General features: G+C 47.7%; 1 protein-coding gene across 3 annotated transcripts in view; it reads right to left on the reverse strand.

Annotated features, from left to right (window-relative positions):
* Nucleotides 1–591: 591 nt before the first annotated feature.
* Ascc2 (activating signal cointegrator 1 complex subunit 2) overlaps nucleotides 592–21,278 on the reverse strand; it is a 46,577-nt gene continuing 25,890 nt past the window's right edge. For 2 of the 3 annotated variants that reach the window (XM_027387337.2, XM_027387336.2), the window contains exons 9-20: nucleotides 19,629–19,703; nucleotides 17,850–17,957; nucleotides 17,577–17,645; nucleotides 17,290–17,364; nucleotides 15,934–16,123; nucleotides 14,194–14,408; nucleotides 13,148–13,267; nucleotides 7,074–7,167; nucleotides 6,867–6,988; nucleotides 6,316–6,412; nucleotides 5,092–5,171; nucleotides 592–2,780 (exon numbers count right to left, since the gene is read on the reverse strand). In XM_027387337.2, coding sequence (XP_027243138.1) covers nucleotides 2,609–2,780; nucleotides 5,092–5,171; nucleotides 6,316–6,412; nucleotides 6,867–6,988; nucleotides 7,074–7,167; nucleotides 13,148–13,267; nucleotides 14,194–14,408; nucleotides 15,934–16,123; nucleotides 17,290–17,364; nucleotides 17,577–17,645; nucleotides 17,850–17,957; nucleotides 19,629–19,703 — 1,417 coding nt within the window. In that variant the 3' untranslated portion in view covers nucleotides 592–2,608. Of the gene's footprint in view, nucleotides 2,781–5,091; nucleotides 5,172–6,315; nucleotides 6,413–6,866; nucleotides 6,989–7,073; nucleotides 7,220–13,147; nucleotides 13,268–14,193; nucleotides 14,409–15,933; nucleotides 16,124–17,289; nucleotides 17,365–17,576; nucleotides 17,646–17,849; nucleotides 17,958–19,628; nucleotides 19,704–21,278 lie in introns of those variants that run through there. The other variant, XR_003479508.2, reaches the window with a different exon arrangement.

Consider the following 21,278-nt stretch of genomic DNA (forward strand, 5'->3'; position numbering starts at 1 on the left):
AATCCCAGCAGCCTAGCATATCCGAGCACCCTGTGCTCTCAGTACTTGCTGTGTCTTCTTTGGTTGAAGTGAGAGGGAAGAGTGTGGCTGACTGACCCTAATCAGGTCCCTTGCTGTGTGACCTTGGGCCTCCCAACGTTGCCAGATTAAGCAAGAGAATGAACTCCAGGAGAAGACAGAGGAGAGTCTGGCCTGAATGAGTGTTTATTCCCAATGAAGCAATCATGGCCCTGCCGCAAGCATTACCCATGCACTTCCTCACACACTTGGTCAGTGTGCAAAAGGAGTTTTAACATTCTCACAAATGATGCCTGACACTATGTTCACGTATTCTGCTTTTAAATTTGTTCTTCAGAAAGATGTAGTCTTTATTCACTTATTAACAGGGTCACATGTAGCTTGGGCTAACCTTGAACTGCCTCTACTTCCCAAGAAACAAGTACGTGCCACCATTTCTAACTCTGGCTGACTCTTTTTCTGCACATATTATTGGACCTGAGCTCCTGGCAGGGAAGTTAACATGCAGGTTTGTGCCAACTGTTTTCTCCCCCAGGCTGCAGCTGGGTAAGGACACTCAGCCATGGCTGTTACTATGGGCAGATTCCTTGCTAAGCTCCTTTCCACAGGCTCTGAGGTCTCTCATAATCCATCTCTGGTTATGCCTCCCAGGGAACAGAAGTTCTTGCACCTATTCACAGACTAGGATCAAAGACACTTGAGTCTTGTGTCCCTCCAGAGGCACAAGGTTTTAAGTTTCTCCAGAAACATCTATGATGGTCACATTCTCTGCAGGGCACAGAAAAGGCACTTAGAAAATACCCGAATAGGAGAGCAGTGGGGATGGGCCACCCACCCAACACTCTTGGGCTGCTAATCTTAAACTTGGAATCTCCTTGGGGACTTCCTTTGTGTATGTAGTACTGGGGATGAACCCATAGTCTTGTGCATGTTAGGTAAGTGCTCGACCACTGAGCAACAGCCTCAGTCTCCATCTCTTGGGACTTCACCAACACCAAATAGTGCCAGTCATCTGGTCCAATGCTCTCATTTAAGCTGAGGGGAAGAGGGTGACAAGAATGCTCTGGGCTGGTTTTAAAGGACCATGAATGGCTGTCCTGGTGAGCTAAAAGATGCAAACAACATGTTGCTCCTTGTTTGATCTGGCCTGACATGCTGGGAAACAGAAAGATGGTGATGTTCTATTCTTTTGGCCAGACTGCTCCCAGGAAACCCAGGCAGTCCTCTGGGTGGCTTCGGGAACAGCAGCAGGCAGAGCTCCAAAAGCCTTGCAGACATCAGCTCCATCTGAGCTCAGCCAGGGGGAAATGAACCTGCCACTGAGCTGGGCCACTTGTAAGTGCTTCCAGGAGGAAACTGTTTTCCTGCTGTCTGTCAGTATGTCTGCCAGATCTTACCTAATTCAGCAGCCCTTGGGGAGGACAACACCCCATACCCGCTCTGCATCTTAAATGCTCCCAGAGGCCAGTAAGGCGCAGGGATTGCCATTGATTTTCACTTGTGCAGGCTGGCCTAACAAAACAATTTATCAAGCGTCTGTCTGCCTGTTCGTCCTAACTGCAATCAAATCAATGTCCCTGGCATCCAGAGGTCTGCAGATAAGACTCGGGCCCTGCTGGGTCAGGATCAGCCCAGCAAAGACCTCCTTGCACATCAGTTAAAGCCCAGGGGGCCCGTTAGCTGATGCCCATTGCAGTGTAGGCCACACCTGGACAGGGCTCTGGACTCTAGCCAACTTCCACTTGCTTCAATAGGGGCTGGCAGTATATCTTCACTTCTTTTTAGTAGTTTCTAATCTCTAGATTTGGGACAGTTGGTGGCTAACAGTAGTGTAACTACAGGGCTCTATAATTGGCTAAGTGTCCTTGTTCTAGCTGTGACATAGGGGTTGATATCATCTACATGGATCTATAACCTGTACAGACAGGGATCAGACTGAGTTTCTACTTCCTGCCTGTGGCCTACGAACACACTTTCAATCCGTCTCACTTCCCAATCTGCACTGTGAACTGGAAACAGTGCCTACCTCCTGGGGGGGAGGTACATGAGGTAGCTACAGAAGGGACCTTAGGCCGGCCTTGCACTGGTGACTTCCTTCCACAGGCACAGAGAAAGTGCCAATGTGCTCAGGCTCACACAGCAAGGAAGAGCAAGCAACATTAGGAGTGGCACTGAGGGCAAGCATGGAAAGTCAACAGGCAGAAAATGGGGACCACTGTGCCTTCTTGTCTTTCAGGTGGTGGTGTCATGAGGAGTGACAGAGGGAAAAGGCTGGAGCATGTCATGGAACATTGTCAGAAGGTCAGAAACTTTATTCACGGGCCTTTTGTTGCTTCTGAATATACAGGTCTCCTGCCATCCAGGACTTCCGTGAGGTGGTGTCTTGCTGCACAAAATAAGGACACCTTGGTTTTTCATCCCCATCCTTTCCCACCAGCACAGCTGGGAGATGGCCTGCTTGATGGCACTGGGTTCCTGCACCAAGGGATAAGGCACTTTGTGTTCTATAGGAAGGCGCTCATGGCTGGCTGGCAGGTGAGGTGTGGTGGTGGCCTTGAGGGGCCTCCTTCACCCAGGCAGCTCTGCCACCTCAGGATGGGATCATGCCTTTGCTTCTCTTCCGGTCAGCCATGGTTCTACGGTTGTGGTTGGCTCTGGTTGCCTTCTTGGCTTCTTTCTTCCTCCGCTCCTGGGTGGTTTCTCGGCTTTGCCCATGACCCCGGGGGCTGCCTGTTACTGCTGCGGAGTTCTCAGGCCGGTACCTGAAGGAATAACACCCACCACACGATGATGGACATCAGTTGGAAGAGGCTCTGACAGGAAGACCTCTACAGTCCACCCTGGTGGCTACCACTGAGGTCGTGCCCTGGCCCAGGTCCAGACAGGAAGGGAAATGGAGCCCCGGTCTAGGTCTGATTGTCTCCTAGCCCCTGAAGCTGTACCCATCACCCATCTGTGAGCATGAACTGTTAGTGGACTGGATGATGGTGATGGGTCTCTCCCCTCTGCCACCCATCCTCCTACAAATGGGACAATACTCTACTTTTACACATCAGGTTCTAACTTGGTGGCCTCCAAAGGCCAAATGTGTTCACAGACCTGACTGAGGTTCTCTGTAGCCCACCAGCCTCTGAGGTCTACTCAGAGCATTACCTCAGGGGAATGGATGGAAGAAAATCATAACAGCTTTGCTCTCTGATCAATAACCTTCAACTCCCTGCCCTCAGAATGAAATCAAATGTCTCTTGGTGAGGTCACCTATGCCCAGAGCTTAGGATGGGACTGGACTTCCATCCCTGGCCCATGCTTCTACTCTTGGCCCATTTGGCCAGTTTCTTTACTAACAAAAAGAGGGAACCTGGGCCAGAGAGATGGTTCAGAGGTTAAGACTTCTCTTCCAAAGGTCCTGAGTTCAATTCCCAGCAACCACATGGTGGCTCACAACCATCCGTTATGAGATCTGGTGCCCTCTTCTGATGTGCAGATAGTCATGGAAGCAGAATGTTGTATACATAATAAATAAAATCTTAAAAAAAAAAAAAAGAGAGGGAACCTGATAGTCATCTCAGGGATCCCTGTTAAGACCCTCTCTCTGACTGACTTGTGTTTCCTGAACTTCTCACCATAATAAAACTCCTCCACAGCTGGGCGGTGTGGCACACACCTTTAATCCCAGCACTCTGAAGGAAGAGGCAGGCAGATATCTGAGTTCCAGGACAGCCTGGTCTACAGAACAGCCAACACCACACAGCAAAACCCTGTCTGGAAAAACAAAACAAAACAAAACAAAACACCTCTTCCACAACTTTCTACCGTAAGAGCTTAGATCAAGTGCCCCCTTGTCTCCACCATGACTCTAAGCCTCTGAGGACGTGTTTTCCGCCTGGGCTGTTTTCATTCCACCAGCAAGCCTTGCACACACTCCCATGCTGAGTGAGACTTACACTGTCAAGTAATGATTATGAGTGCAAGGCTGAGCCACCTGGGCTCAACCCTTTTTGTTTCTGAAACAGATTATGTACCCTTACAACCAGAGGTCCTCTTGTTGTGGAATATTACTTGAAGATGTGTTACATTCCTTTATGCTGTGGAACATTTGTTTAATGATGCAAAGATGTATTGCATTCTTTTATGTTGCATTTGTTTAACTCTGTAAAGCTGTGTTAATAAAGAGCAGAACAGCCAATAGCTAGGCAGGAGAGAGAAATAGGCAGGGCTGGCACACAAGAATAAATAGGAAAAGACAAAAGGAGGAGGTGGAGGAAGGGGGTGGGGAGAGCCACCCAGCCAGACACAGAGTAAGAAGGAAAGAAAAGATGTACAGAAATAGAAAAAGGTAAAAGCCCAGAAAATGTAGACAGGACAATTTGAGAAAAGCTGGCTAGAAATAAAACAAGCTAACGCTGGGCATTCATAAGAAAGAATAAATCTCTGTGTGACTGTTTGGGCGCTGGGGTGGGCCCCCCAAAGAATAAAGAGTAAAAAACAAAGCAAAAAAACCCAAAAAACAAAAAAACCCCTACTACACCCTCTTGCCTTTGTCACCTGAGTACTGGGCTCACAGGTTCACACTGTGATGTTTGGTTTTCATGTGTGACAGGGTTTTGCTATGTTGCCCAGACTGGTTTTGAAATCTTGGTTTTAAATGACTCTCCTGCTTCAGCTTTCCAAGTAGTTAAGACTATAGGCACATACTTTGGTTGGCTTCCATCTTTAGGTGACACTTAATGCTGCATGATCTTTACTAAGTTATTTAATATCTCTCAGCCAAACCATACCATGATACTGACACTAATAGTTATTTCGTAGAGCTAATCAAGAGCTAAATACCCCCAAAGTCCCCATGGGCCGGACAGCGGCGGTGCACACCTTTACTTCAGAACTTGGGAGACAGAAGCAGGCGGATCTCCAAGTTTGAGACCAGCCTAGTCTACAGAGTGAGTTCCAGGACAGCCAGGGCTACACAGAGAAACCCTGTCTTGAAAAAAAAAAAAAAACCCAGGGTTTCCTGCATAGTCAGCTGGGCTCCCCTGATGGTAATCCTCCAGGTGAATTAGTCCCTCCAATGCTCACCCCTTCCTGGCAAGGAAAGCCATGCGCCTGGCTTCAGCCTTTTCTCTCAGCACTGCAGGATCCTGGATGAAATGGTCCAGCTTTAGAAGGAAGAGAAGACAAAAATCTTCAATTATGTGCTTTTCCATTTCCCTGGGCTGTGTGGAGCCATGCTGGAAGGAATCCTGATGCATCCACGTGGGGCTTGCTACAGCAGGTAGGGTGGGAAATCTTTAGGACCGAGCCAGCTGAAGCTTTCTTTAGGGAGGGAAGGAGCTAAAGGGATATGGGGCAGGCTGGTGGGGTGAAAGGACCACAGTTAGCACGCCAACGGGAGTGGGTGCAGGTTTGGCAGAGACGGCCAACAGGAAAGGACACAAAAGGCCAGAAAGCTGACTAAGGCACCAGGAAGCAGGCTTGCCCTGAGACTTGATGGTCAGGTCTCACTCTGATACAACAGCAGAGGGCTGTGTGAGAGCTCCTCTTGAGGACAGCTTTCTATGTTCAAAGTGCACAGTGGACCTGTGCAAGGGAAAGTTAGGACCTCAGGGAACAGGCAGGCTTTGACACATAGCATATCTTAAAAAAAAAAAAAAATTCAAAGGAGTAGAATTAGTGACATGGAAAGATTCAGATGCAAATCTGGACTTACCCCAGGTTAGGCAAAGAGGAGGGATGGAGCCAAGTGGCTGAGAGCCCTGTGGCATCTCCACAGAGTACTTCCCATCACTTAGGCTAGTTCCCACCAGGCCCTCCATGCAGCCCTGGGAACATCTGGCTTTGTCCCCTGTTGGGGGCTGCCTGGCAAAGCCCTCAAATGGAGCAAAATCACTTTTCATTGGTTTTCTATTTGTGTCTCAAGTTAAGATTTCAGCTGAAGAAGTTGTTTAGCTGCTAAAACTGACTTTTCAGACCTACAAGGTCTAGTTATCTCCAGAGCCTCAGGGCTCTAAGTCTTCTCTAATTTTTAAGAACTGCCAGCCTGGGCACAGAAGCCTACAGCTACCCTTCCTTCTTCCAGACGGTAGCACCTAATGAATGACTCAGCTGTCCACAGACCCAGCGTCTAATCTGTCCCCTGGGAAGCCCCTGAGCAGTGGAGTGGAGATCAAAGCTAGCAGCTCTCCAAACAGTCTGTGCTTGAAAGGTCCCTCCCCAAACCAGCGGGTCAGAGGCAGGAGGCACAGTGTCTAATTTGCCCTTCAGAGCTGCATTTCTTTTATCTGCCACCTGCCCAGGATATACCTTGGGGGCCTCCTCTTCAACCTCCTCCACTTCATATTCTTCCTCCTGTCCTTCTCCAGGCGTTTTGGTTCTCAGCACCTGAGGGGTGGTGAAGGGCCTGAGGGTTGGAAAAGAGAGTGAGATCAAAGACTCCAGAGCACTGTTCAGGAGGCCAGGGAACCTCCACAGGGGTTTTCAAGCAGGCTTTGCTTTAGTCCCCAGATTCTTTAAAGGTCCCATGTGGAGGTCTTATATGGAGTGAGCAGAGGGTAGCTGAGCTGTGGCCCTGGGGATCCCCAGTCTTTTTGTTCATCAGGAAAGCCCGGCTTTGATCTGCATAGGGGAATCCCTACAAGATTCTGGTGAGAAAAATGTTCTGCACTTAGGAAAAACATGACTTGCTAAGACCAAAAAACAAAAAAACAAAACCAAAAAAATCAAAACCTTCCTGATTTGATTTAGTGTGTGTGGACTGGAGTGAAGGAGCATAAGGTGGGGGTGGGGGGTGGGGAAGCCTGGCTGCAGGCTGAGTCCTGGCTTCCTGACACTAGCGTGCCAGCCTTACAACTCACCTGCGGCTGATGAGTTCATCATCAGAGTCTGCATCATTGGCGCCCACCTGGTTGCCATCATATGTGTCATCATACTCGTCCTCATAGTCATCAACCTGGTATTCTCCTGGCTGCAGTGGGACCTGCAACAGCAGGCTCGGGGGTCAGAGAAGCTGGGGAACTGCTGGGTTTCTCATACCCAACAGAGGCCCAGACTGGACAACCTACCTCCTCCATTACCACACTGTACTGCTGGTAGCGATGCCACTGTGCCACCACAGCTCGCTTGTCATTCACCAGGCTCCTGACGTTCTCCTCCTTCCTGGAGCCAGGGACAGCAGGGAGAGAGGGAGGACACCATCAAGTCTGGAAGACTGCGGAGGGCAAAAGGTCCAGAGAGAGGCTGGGTTCACGTCTTTATACCTCAGACTCTGCTGAGGCCACATGCAGTTTTTTTGTTTGTTTGTTTGTTTTTTTCCTAAGCCCAGGAAAGCCCCAAGCACTCTTGGGTGAGGCAAAAGAGGGTCTCACCCCCTTCACTACAGCAGCTCCCATCCCTGTTTTGCAGTGCCAGCTCCCATGTGAGAGTACCGTGGGAGGAGGAAAGTCTGGTAGTGCAACTGCTATCAGTTGTGTTGAAAGTGGGGACAGATGGGAGCAGTGGAGGGGAAGGGACACACCTGGCTCACACTGAACTGTGCATCACAGTGTCAGCAGGGCCTCAGGTCTCTTGACCATGGTTTTGCAAACCTGTAGAGAATCTTGGCTTGTCAGCCACATACACAGGGTCGTGGAATGTGTTGTTTTTGGTTTTGGTTTTTGTCCTGCAGGGGAAAATCAGTAAGAGATGCCAGGAAAAAAAATCCAGCTTAGTTATGATATCTGGTTTCTGGAATGTATCAAAAGGAAGGGGGTCTGTGAAAAAAAAAAAAGTGAGACAGAGCCACACAGACTCTGTGTAGACCTTCTAATGGGTATGGGTGGGTATTAGGCATCTGGGTCTGTAGGGTTCTCTGTGAGCCCTGGTTGGACCTGCAGCCTCAGTATGGCAAGTAAGGCTCTGCTGTCCTGTGACAATCTTTATTAAGGGCTTTCTATGTGCCAGGCCACATTCTAAGGCTGAGCAGGGAAGAGATTCAGAAACAGGTCAGGTACATATCTGTACTCACAGTGGAATTGGGGGTGAAGGGCACAAAATATGAGGAATGGAGGTGGGCTACCACCTGACAGACAGAAGTGAGGGTACCAGCATGGGTCTAGAGGAAGGGATGAGGAAACCCCAAGACTGGAGAGAATTTGATTACACCAGGAGCTCCACAATGAGACAGAAAGTATGTTTTTTGATTTAAATCTGAGAGAAAACTTAGGTAAACAGGAATCTTAGTTGGCCTATAGTCCTAGTATTTGAGAGTCTGGGGTAGGAGAACTGCCAAGAGTTAGAGGCCAGCCTGGGCTACAGAGACCCTATCTCAAAATACAAAAACAAAGCTAAGCATGGTTTGTTTGAGAGCACTTGAGAGGAAGCAAGAGGATCAGGAGCTCAAGGTCAGCCTCAGCTACATGGTGAGTTAGAGGCCAGCTTAGACTACACGAGCCCTTGTCTTAAATAAAAACAATTAAAAAAGCAAACAAAAAGATCAATCCGGGAATCTTTCCCAGCCACTAGGATTGGGGCCGTGGACCTGTGACAGTGGCCTTGGTGTTGCACCTGGTTCTCTTTGCCAGTTTTGTAAAGAGGTAGAAAAGGGAAAGGGAGCCAAGCCTCTCCAGGTGGCTGATACTGCTGGTGAGAATACATTCATGCACTCAGCCATGCTTTCTGAGATGCCAGACTCTGTGCTGGGCCAAGAGCCCATAAAGAGGGAGAGGTGTCGTCACCATCTGGCAGCTCACCGAGGCTCCTGGTCTCTCTCATCCCAGGTTCTGGGAAGTGAAGGTGGGCAATGTCTAGTTATGTGGCCTTTTGCAGGGCCACATGGAGAAGTCACCCTTTATGGACCCATCCTGGGCCTTGAGAGAGGATGGGCAGCAGAGCCAGGGGCCTGGGAAGTCTGTCTAGGGCACTGCACTTTGCTTCCTTGACTGGATTTGGAGCCAAGAAGAAAGAGGATCCCATACAAGCATCTGGGAAAGATCCATTCATAAGCCAGCCTTCACCCTCCTCTAGAAACAGGCAGCAGAGGTTTCACAGACTGTCTTTGTAATCTTGGGCCTCCTACAAAGTAGCAGCAAGGCTGGGAGCATGCCTACTTTCCTGAAGCTGGTCACCTTTTCTCTTCTCATCCACTCAACCCTGTTCTATAAAGACCAGATTCAAACAGGTGAGAAGTTCTGGGACACACAAAGGCAGAGAAATCTGCCCAGAGTCACACAGCTTCTAAAAGAAGGTTCAGGGCCTGACTTGGGTTTGCTCTACACTTTCTTTGTAGACCAGGCTGGCCTTGAACTCATAGAGATCTGCCTGCCTCTGCCTCCTGAGTGCTAGGATTAAAGGCGTGCGCTATTACCGCCCAGCTTGCTCTACACTTTGGGTGAGCACAGCAAGTCTCTAGCCTCATTAAATCACACCCCCCCCCCCAAAAAAATCACACTTCCATGCATGGTGTGGTGGTGGTTTCCTTTAAACGTAGAAGTAGCAGGACTAGAAAGATGGTTCAGTGGTTAAGAGCACTGGCTGCTCTTGTAAAGAACCCAGGCTCAATTGCCACCACTCACATGGGGACTCACACCATCTATAACCCAAATAAACAAACAAACAAACAAACAAACAAACAAATAAAATATAAAATAAGGGTGGGGGGATAAACCAGCTTTAAGACAGCAGAGACAAAAGGATTTCTGTGAGTTCCAGGTCAGCCAGGGTAACCCAGTGAGATACTACTATCTCAAAACAAAACAAACAAGAAACCCCCTTAGTTTCTGCTTACAGTATTCACTTCTCAGGGGTGAGTTGAGAATGAAATGAGATGATGTGTGAAGCTGAGCAGAGTGATGCACTGTGCATGGCTGCAATCTCAGTGCTGGGGATGTAGGCACAGAAAGACGATGAGTTCAGGGTCATCTTTGGCTACATAGTGAGTCTGAGGCTCACTGGAGTTACACTAGATGCTGTCTCAAACAGAAAACAATAAAACAAAACAAACAACAAAACCAAAGGGGAAAAAAAAAGGCATAAAAGATACAGACATTTTGCTGGGCCCAACAAAATGAATTCTGTTTCTTCTGTTTGTCAGTCTTACATGCTAGTGTACTCTGTGATTCTCCAAGAGGCAGACCAAACACACATATCTGGCCACAGACCCTTTGTAGAGGGGGAACTCTTATTATCTCCTAGGGTTCTATAGAGTAGTCCAAAGAAGTTAGAGGACCACATTTTGTGTGCACAGGTGCTTGGTGCTCAACTATAGCTACCCTCCAGTATGGGTACTCACTCTCCTAACATTTCACCATTTTTTTTTTTTTTACTTTTTTGAAACAGGATCTCATGATATAGCCCAGGTTGGCCTCAAGCTCTAAAACCTTCCATGTGCTGGGATTGTGTGAGCCAGGTCTAGCTCAGACTCAGGTTCAGATTGTTCTAGTTCTGCACTCCATATTAGAGCCCAAAGTCTGGCCCAGTTTGTTGATGACACATGGGAAAAACGTGGAAGCTTCTGGACAAGTTTTGTTATTCTCTAAAAAAGAGACAGGGGCTGGGGTAGTGGCACAAAGGTAGAACACTTACCGGGCATGTGCAAGGCCCTGGGTTGGGTCCCTAGCATTACCAAAAAACAAAACAAACAAAAAATAAAAGAAGAGAGGCAAGAATACCCTATCTGGACTCCCTCTGGCATTATGGTGTCTATTAGCCAGAGTTAAAATAGCTGAAGCCCCCCACAGCCCTCTAGGAACCCCTAAGCCAGGGTCCCAGAAGACAGAAAAGATCCATCTTGTAACCAAATAAAAACCACAGGGTAACCAAGCCCCACCTCTGCCCCCTGTAGCTCTTTGCGTGTAAGGGAAGACCAGACTCTACTTGTTAACAGAGCTGCCAAGCATGTTCCTCAGATTCAATGCTTATGTACACAGGTGTGATTTGGTTTGTGCTACTTAATTCTCCACCTGCTACCTGAAGGCAGGGCCCTTGCCCTTCTACCTTGCCTTGACTAGGCAGGTGTCCCTGTTGAACTCCTGGTGCACCTGCTTATTTGATGATCTGTCTTTCCCACGGTCTCTGCCCTTTGTGGGCAAAGCCAGGGTACCCTGTTCACCTTGTTTTCCTGGTGCCTCACACAGGATCTCATGCTCGTAAAGCACTTAATAAATACTTGCAGAGTGGATAAATACTGAACCATGAATGAATGCTTAACCTCTTTACAATCCTTGCCCTGCCTGCCCAGCAGAGTAGGATTGGTAAACACTGGTCATCCAGTCTTTGCTGGCAGGCAGAGTGCCACAGAATTGGGACATAGCCTTCAGGACACCTGGCTGCTTCAGCCCTTCTGATGACCCTGACAGCCCCACTGGCAAATGCTTATAGGTGACTTCCAACCAGGTGGGGATGAGGAGTGACCTAGATGAATCTACAGATGAATGTCTAGGGGAAACCTGTGTCCAGAGAGGCTAAGATCTGTGGAGGGACTTAACAGTCAGGGTCCCTATGCCCTTCTGCTGGCCTGGGGGGCCCTGTTTGGCTCTCCCCAACAGCAGTCACCAACAGGAATGACAGCTCTGCCTGGGATCCAGGTATGTCACAATTTGACTGATGAAGCAGTGTGCCAGGGCTTCCTGTGCAGTCTGCCAGATGGCTTCAGAGTTGCCCTGTGCCTGATGAGCCCTCAGCCAGCAGGCTTCTGGCAGCACAGCCCCGGGGAAGGAGAGCAGCCCTGGGCCCTCACTGAAGCAACAACTGATGTTTCTGCTTGGGGCTCTCATCAGAACAAGGCCACGATATTGACAGTCTCCTCCCTTTCTATACCCTCTTGTCCCCACTATTATGATGGGGAGAGCTGTACTTGAACAGAGTCCCTGGATTTCTGGGTTTTATGAATCAATGTGACTACAGAACTTTGAAGCAGAATTATTAGCTCCCCTACCCCCATTCTTTACCTGTCTGTCATTCTTTCTGCCATCACCACTGATTTCAGTTTCTTCACAGGGGAAACCATTCCAGAGCTCAATATTTTATTTTTACTTATTTGTGAGACAGGGTCTCACTTAGATTGGAATTCAGTATGCAGTTATGAAAATCCTCTCAGGTTCTTGAGTGTGTGAATTAGAGGCATGAGCTACCATGCCCAGCTTGGGTGACCTTTCTAAAACACAAAGCCCATGAATTCATAGGACCTTTACCACATCCACACTGGCCTTGAAGCCACTATTGTTTTTCCTCATTCAGCTTGTGAAGTTTCCTCCTTGCTCTGTAGAGCCACCCCTACACATGCTTCAGCTCTCTGTCACTTTCTCAGGGGAGCCTTCCTGTCTAGGCTCCTAGCAAGGGCCCAGGAGGCTGCCCACTATTGTGCTTGTTTGATGAGCTGAATAATGCAAATTTCACATGGATATAGGCAGTGTCTACTTTACTTCCCACTACAGCTCCAGTACTAAATTAATCCAGGGTGATAAGCACCAGACAAATATTTGTTGAATGAATGACTAGGTCATGAATGGAATACAATGCTGAAAAAGTAGGAAGAAGAGAAACTAAAAATAAAAGAAAACCTTAAAACAGAATTCTTTCATCTTTGGAAAAAACTTACTCACCATACTTAATTCTCTTGTTTTGTCACAGCCTGGAGACAATCAGGTCAAAAATGGCTTCTAGGAAGCACTGACTAGCTCTATACCAGTTCACACATTGAAAGACATAATAGAAGGGACAAGGGAAGGATTTGGCCCTCTGGCCTTTACCACTTATAAGGAGGTATCAGTGCACAAGGCTGGCTTCAGAGGGCCCCCTGAGGGGCTGGAGAGATGGCTGCTTTTACAGAGGACCCAGGTTTGGTTCCCACATAGCAGCTCACAATTGTCTGTAATTCCAGTCCCAGCACTTTTCTGGGTCTCTATGACGACCAAGCATGTACACAGTGCACACACATACATGGAAGCAAAGCATTCATCCATCTAGAAGGACCTTTGCCTTCTCTCCATACCTCCAGAACTGGAACACACAACCCCAGTGTAGCTTTGGAGCCTATCCTGGCACTCTCTCTGTAGACCAGGCTGGTCTCAAACTCACAGAGATCTGACTGCCTCTGCCTCCCGAGTGCTGGGATTAAAGGCGTGTGCCACCAACGCCCAGCTTCGTGTCCTTCTATACTCACCTCCTGCCCTTGTGCACTCGGCTCAGGTCCACTGAATCCCTGCTGAACACATCAAATTCATCATTCTGGAAGACGTTATGACGGGATGTCAGCAGGGGTGTAGGGTCCGGCTTCACTTGTCTGGGGACCACAACACAGAAATCAACTCAGAGAGCCCTGCTGATTGACATCTACTTGTGTCCCAAACCTCTCTGTGTTTTCCCCAATCAAACTGTCCACTCCATTCCAAAGCCAAGCCTTGGATATAAGTCAAGCCCTTTAATGGGGAGCCTTTAATTAGGCTTTACTTAACTCGGCCCCTGTCACAAGAGCCCACAGCCACACCTCACCCTCATTCCCTGTGTGCCATGCATACCAGTTTTCTATTTCTCATAGGCCCACAATGGCCCTATGAGACAGGGAGTTATAGGTTGCTCAACTTCTGTTTTGGGGGTGGTGTTGAAGAGCAGTTGTGTTTGCTTTTTGTACAGGAATGTAATATACAACCTCACACAAGCTAAGCCCGTGCACTACCACTGAGCTTCACCCTCAGCTCCTAATCTACCTCCCTATGTTTTAGCACTGTCATCTGTAAAATGGAACACAAACAGGCTGAGGAATGGTCAGCACAAAGCTAACTTCACTCATTCATTTGTTCATGGAAGAAGCATCCACTTGTGCCCTTATATTTGCTGTCTCCTGAGGCTTTCAGGATAGCAGTGGGCCAAAATCATGAGGTTCAGTGTAGAGAAAGTGAGTGGCTGTCCTAACTCAGAAACTGGGATTGTGCTAAGAATGAGGCAGATCTGGACTGGGGATGCGTGTCAGTGCTCTTTGCCACACTGCTAATCTTTGTAAGTCTTCCTACAAGGCCCTGCAAGGACAGCCAGCTGTGTGCTGAGAACTTTACAGGCCTCAAGCCTACTGTCTCTGAAGAAGGCACTAGTTCAAACTGCTGAAACACTGCTGTGGAAAGGGGGCAACTGTGTCCCCCAGTCTAGGGGGAGAGAGTGAGAGTTAGGGAAAGGGGACCTTGCCTTGAGGACCTCTTCCCATTTCTCTCTCACCTTTCTAGGCTTCGGTCCAGCTGGCTGAGTTCAGGGGCCAGCCGATCCTCCAGGATGTTATTGATCACCTGCTCTGAATCATAGCTGTAGTGCTCCAGGCAGGCCAAGATGAAGCCCTCCCCAAGGTCTGGCAGCAGGTCTTTCACTTGGGAGATGAGTGAGTCTAGTTCCACACCACACACAGTCGGGCCCAGGGCGGCTGCTGCACCCATGCACTGCAATGCAAGCCAGAGTAATAGAGGAAAGACAAGGCTGCCAAGTGAAAGGGTGAGTCTCCAAACAGTGCTGCATTTGTCATCAGGGGCCCTGACCTTGTCCTTCCTAGTTGTAGAACCTTTGCCAAGTGACTTAAATTTGAGCCCCTAATTGTTTCATTTGGGAAAAGAGGGGCTCTATGACTTCCTAGGTGAGTTATGCCCTGCCTATGTGATTTGGAGCACTGTATGTCCTTTCTGAACTGTTCCTTCCTTATGAAATAGACAAGATATCATTGATCTCATAGGTTATTTCAAATGGTTCAATGAAGGGATGTACATTACCCATAAAGAAGAGTATCTGGCAGGAGGGCCTCCATAGTCAATGTATTAGTGGTCAAGGTCCTTGCCCAACTCTACCAAGGTGACTGCTTTTAAAGGACAAGAGCAACTACCAGTGAGACCAAGTGGACATGTCCCTTACGTAACATTCTTTTCAGTAAGGAGACTTCATTTCACATAGTGCCCAGTGCGGCTTCATTTTATAATGTCTTTAAGGAGATGGGCAGATATAAACAATAAAGGGCTAGAGATATAGTGGTAGAATGCTTGCATAGCACCAGCAAGGCCCTGGTTCAATCCCAACACTAAAACATCATGATGATCACAATGATAATAAAGAAGCTGCCCAATAGGGAAGAAAGGATCAGAGTCAAACAGGAAGGGCAGCAGCATTTGCTACTGGGTATTGAGGACCAGCTAGAATCAAGTGTCCACATAGCCCAGGAACCCCAACAACTCAACATAAGAGATATGCCACACACAGCAGACCAGACTACCATGCAGCAGCCAGCCCTGAGATGGTGTAGTCTTCATGCTTGTACCACACAGGGACAAGTCCTGGGCTCCATGACCCTTCCATACAGGCTTAGCTAACCTTGGAAAAGCAGGGAAAGGACGCACTAGGTCCAGGGCTTCTGCCATGTTCAGTAGAGTCCTGTCATCCTGAGAGGTGGGTCAGGCACTGAGTTTAGCTGCCAGCAAAGGAGCTCCACCTTAACCCAGTGTGGGAGGGGCTGGGGAAGGAGTCCACAAGCAAAAGCTTCACCTCTTCATTTTACAGAGAGAAACAGAGCTGAGCATGGTAGTGCATGCCTGTAATCCCAGCAGTTGGAGGTAAAGAGAGGAGGATTGCTGTGAGTTCAAAGCTAGCCCGGATTATTGAGTAAGATAGATAGATAGATAGATAGATAGATAGATAGATAGACAGACAGACAGACAGGCAGGCAGGCAGGCAGGCAGGCAGGCAGACAGACAGACAGACAGACAGACAGACACTGAGACCAAGTTCAAGGGCTTAGGAGCTGTGTTCTCTTCTGCATCCAGGTACTACAAGCAGCCCCAATGCTGGAATCTACCAATCCCCACAGACTCTTTTCTCTAAAGGCAGAAACAAAGAAGGGAGCTTGGCCACTTGCTTATCTCAAGAGGTGGCCAGGAAGGTTAAGGAATCAGAGGTCAGAGGAAGGAACTCCCAGATACACACCTCCTCATCCTCCTCTGAGTTCTCCAGCTGTGACGACGGCATTTCACTGATTGGCTTCGGTGTCATTGTGACTTCATTATTAGCATCCTTGGCCCTTGAAGGGTCTTTAATGTCCTTGATTTTCTGTCTGTCCACCCCTTCCCATGCACTTTCCACAGCCTGCAGGATGTAGGCAGTCCGGGTCTCATCCCTATGAAGCAGTGTTAAGGGCTATCTTGCTCAGGACCCACCTCAACAGTTCTGGGTAGTCTGACTTCTCAATCCCTCCCTGTCCAGCATCTGACCATGTGAATTTCCCCAAGGGCCTGCTGGCCTGCCCGGTATGTGTCACATGGAACAGCATGCCAGACCCTTGCACCTGCTGCTCAGTAGAGCAGCTCTGGGCAGACAGGGCTGGGGATTACCATCAGTGTCCTAGGCTTTTACATGAGCTGACGGCTTACTCTTATGCTCTGATACTCAGGAGGGCCCACTGGGGGTCCCTGAGGCAGGACTGAACATGACACAGCAACAGAAATGGCACAAAGGCCAGCTCCTCCCTAGCCCTCCTTTCTCTCTGTCACTCTGGGCACTGAGTTGCTCCATATCCTCACTCTACTTATTCCAAACCCTCATGATCCAAGCAGGGAGGCCTGTAGCAGCCATCTCTGCCTCTGGTGGTCCCAGACCAGTCATTTTCCTCCCAAAGACAAATGGAGCCTTTCTAGAGTATCAACAGCCCATGCCACTCTGCTTCCCCAACTCCCATGCTTCCTAGCACCTGTAGCATATAGCCCAAACTTCTTCATAAGCATCACACAAGGGCCCTGAATATTGGTCAACCCCAGATCACTTGCCACATTCCCATCAGACACTCCTGCCCACTGCCATATAAACAGCTACACATGACCAGAGGATTCCTCAAAGAGCCAGTTCTCTTTGTCTTCCCAACCCCTAGGAACACTCTTGTCCTCAACCTAAGTTTGGACCAGGCCATCTTTTATTTGTTCTATTTTTGGCTTGGGTATTTTCCTCTGGTGCCCACCCTGAGTTCTGCTATGTGAGATGTCGTCCTACTTCTTCTCATGTGACACATCCTAACTGTTCATTTACTTGTCCCCATCTCCTACAATGGGGGTTCAGGTTTCTAGAGTACAACTTGAACACACAGACCCAGACCCTTAGAGCACACCTAAAGAGAGCAGGCTTTCCCTTGCCCCACACGTTGGAGCAGTTGTCACTTCTAGAAAAAGAGAACTGGGGCCTTGTTGGCCTTCTTGATGTGAGTGTTCTGGGGGTTGCCTTCTGTCCCTCTGGGCCCCAGCATACCATGTCTGACCTAGTCAGGCCTTGGCCCAGTGAGCTGTAGCAGGATACAAGGCTGATGAAGCCTGCTGTAGCAGGCTGATGTCTTCAGCTATAGGGAAGAATGAGTCATAGTCCCGGAGGAATCTGCAGGGTAGAGCACAGAAAGGCTGATCAAGTTCAGGACCATAGGAACATGTACTCTGAAAGGTTAACCCATGTCTGCTACCCAACCACAGGCTCCAGAACCTCCATTCCATGCAAGTATATATTAGTGGCTCCACTGTGCACGATCTCGTGGGACTGGAGAGAGGGACATGGGCCTGTGCCATAGCTGGTCCCCACTCAGCTCCACATACCTCTTTTCCTGCAGCAAGGAGCTGAAGATCTGAAGGAATTCTTCAATGAAGCCTTGAATGTTGTCACAGCTAGGATAGGATATGAGGGAAGATGAGCTCATGCAATGTAGGATGACTTGCAGGTCCTTGGATGCTCACCCTACCCCTCTGCAGTCTCTGGCCAGTTGGAGAAAGGCATTTTTCTGGGTTTCCCATTATGTTTGGCAGAGAGTAAGGAGGGAGTGGAGGAGTGATGAGAGCACCTGCTGTGTATAGAGGCTCCTTGAAGCTTACCTGCTCTCTAGAATGGGAAGGAGGCAGATCTGGTTCAGGATGATGTGAAACACCTCCATTAGCTTTTTCTTGGAATGGGAAAGTCTCTGCCACATGTCACCTAGCAGCCTTTGATGGTCAGAGAGAAGAGAAGTAGACTTAAGAATGAAAGGAACCATGGGAACTTCTTCCTAGCAGTTGCAGGTGCTTGCTCACAACTGAAGTAGTCTTAAAGGTCACTGATGGGAGCAGCTGACAAAAGGCTACAAATACTGGGTAGCCAGCTGGCTCCAGACCACTTCTGGAATTAAACAGAGGGTCAGGAACAGCAAGGTCAGTTACCAAGAGCTTGAAGCAACAGCTGAGCTTACATGCAGGCACCAGCTATTATCTGGCAGGATTTGGGTAACATGGAATTAATGGATTTAGTGGTCAAGAAGGACATTCAGACAATTCTCACAAGGTGGCCTGTAGCAAGCCAGTGTACAATTAATATTTATATCTCTACTTGTGCAGTATATGGCGATTAAGGCAGACTAACTGGTCAATGTGTAGAGAATGATAGACCACAGGCTGCTAAGCCCCAAATGGTACATCTATGTCAAACCCCTTCTCCCAAGGTCAGAGGGCACTGCAGAAGAAGGGGTGGAAAGATTGGAAGAGACAGAGGCTGTGGGTGGCTACAAGGAAAGAATGTTTTCTGAACATAGCAGGACAGCTGCACATATAAACTCACAGCAGTTGTGACAAAATGAGCAAGGCCAAATCCCAGTATGGAGGGGAGGGTAGGCACAAAGTCCTACCCCTAGCTGAGGAGCTATTGGCAACTGATAGCTACTGGGAGAGAATGAATCAGCTTTCTTTAAAGGTATGGCCCCTGGTAGGTTGAGCACACCACAAAGGAAGGCCACATATCCAAGAGTATATGGACAGCACAGATTTGACTTGATATGTTAAGAAAAAAAAGAAAGAAAAGAAAAAAAAAAGAGGAGAAAATTGGGTAGATAGAGAAGGAGAAGTGAATCTGGGAGGAGTTGGGGGAGGGAAAATATGATCAAAATATATCGTATGAAATTTTCAAAGAGCTAAATAAATATATTTTTTAAAAGATTTTATTTATTATGTATACAACATTCTGCTTCCATGTATATCTGCACAACAGAAGAGGGTACCAGATCTCATAATGGATGGTTGTGAGCCACCATGTGGTTGCTGGGAATTGAACTCAGGACCTCTGGAAGAGCAGCCGGTGCTCTTAACCTCTGAGCCATCTCTCCAGCCCTAAATAAATATTTTTTAAAAAGCAAGTAAACAATAAATCTCTACTTGCCAAATTATTTCTCCTTAGGTCCTTACAAAGCATGTATTGTGGCAGTGGTGCCTGTCTTTAATCCTGGCACTCTGGAGGCAGGAGGATTTCTGTGAGTTTGAGGCCAGCCTGGTCTACAAAGTGAGTTTCAGGACAGCTAGGGCTACACAGAGAAACCCTGTCTTGAACGCCCCCCTGCCACACACACACACACACACACACAAACAAAACAATCTTTAAGGTCTGAGGTGTGCTCAGCATGCACAAGGCCAAGGGTTCAATCTTCAGCACACAAAATAAAAAGTAAAATTCAAACCTCAGGATATATATATATATATATATGTGCTAGAAGACCACCAAGTCCAAGTCTAGGAGCCCAAAGCTACCACAGTCCTTGGTCCCCGCTCCTTTGTCCTAGTAGTGAGGATGCTATAGCCTGTGCTCATGCTTCCCTTTCCCACACAGCATTGTTAGTTTTGTCCCTGCCTCACTTGCTGTCTTCAAGCCTTCTCTTCTTAATTGCAGACTCCATTTCAGGAATTGCCATCTCATAAAAGGAAGCTAGTCTGCAGAAACAAACATGGGAAAAAGGCCAGATTATTCACAAATACCACATTTTGGTGGAAAACAAAAGCCAACTCAAAGGAGCAAAAAGGTTAATTTCTTTCTCCCATAAATCCATAATATGCATGTTCTTGTGTATGTGGAAGCCACAGGCTAACTTCAGTGTTAGTTTAAGGAGAGCGACCCTGATGCTCACCAATCAGGATAGGCTGACTGGTCAGAGGGCCAGGATCTCTCTGTCTCTGTCATCCTAGCACTGGTACTGCAGTGAGTAACACCACATTTTTACATGGGTTTAGAAGAGATCAAACTTGGGGCCTCACTTTACTTTACTGAATCAACCCACTGCCTCCATCCCATCCTATACCTATTCTCTGGGACTATCCATGGGTTTTCCTGAGCCTACCCCAGTATGATGTACTGTGTTGCCCCACCATAGAAAGTGACCATAGCTGTGTCTATTCTACCAAAGTGACCAGAGGCCCACACAGGACTCCCTGGGTTTATGAAACAATCTTTTCCTCAAAATTTGCCAGTTCTAGGAGCCCAAAATGCCTAGTTACCAATTATCTTTCTCATTTTGGTTCTAAGATATAAAGAAGTTTTGTTTTTTCCCATGATCTGGAATCTCTACAGATGGTTTACATGTGACAATATCAACACAATGTATTTATTCAGAAAAGGCTAAATGAGCTCAGGACTTATACGTATCATACACTCTATATTTGTTTTATGAACTAAGCCAGTTAGCTTAACTATAACTGTTTTGTTGTTGTTGTTTTGTTTTTTGAGGCAGGATTTATTAGTGTATCTCTGGCTGTCCTGGAACTAGCTCTGTAGACCAGGCAGACCTCGAACTCACAGAGATCCCCTTGCCTCTGTCTCCTGAATGCTAGGATTAAAGGCCTGACAATTATAACTCTTTAAAAAAGATTTTAATTATGTGTGTGTGTCTGTCTGGCAGTTGGTGTATAGACATGAGTACAGATGCCCACAGAAGCCAGAAAAAGGTGCCATCCCTTGCAGTTGGAGTTACAGATTGTTGTGAGCTGCATAGGAGTGCTGGGAATTGAACTTAGAACCTTAATCACTGAGCTATCTTTCCAGCCTATTTTCTACAACTCTTAATAAAAAAGTTATAAACTAGATGTGTGGTGGTCCATGCTTGTATTTCTAGAATTTGGGGAGCTGAGGCAGGAGGAAAGCAAGTTGGAAGCCAGCCAGGACAATACCACAAGACCCTGTCTCAATAGCAAAAGAATTAAAAATTACACACTTACACAGGGTTGGAGGGGTGGCTTAGTGGTTAAGAATACTTGTTGCTCTGCCAGAGAACCTGGGTTTGGGTCCTAACACCCACATGGTGACTCACAACCGTCTGTAACTCCAGTTCCAGGGGATCTGATACCCTCTTCTGAATTCCAGACATTAGGCATGTACATGCTACACATACATACATGTAGGCAAAACACTCACACAAATAAAACAAACCTAAAATTTTCTTAAAAAATTACACACACATACATTATGAGTTTCAGCAGTTACATATGATTATACTTCCAGCTACTTGGGAAACA

The sequence above is a fragment of the Cricetulus griseus genome, assembly GCF_003668045.3.
Source record: "Cricetulus griseus strain 17A/GY chromosome 1 unlocalized genomic scaffold, alternate assembly CriGri-PICRH-1.0 chr1_1, whole genome shotgun sequence".
Taxonomy (NCBI): Eukaryota; Metazoa; Chordata; class Mammalia; order Rodentia; family Cricetidae; genus Cricetulus; species Cricetulus griseus.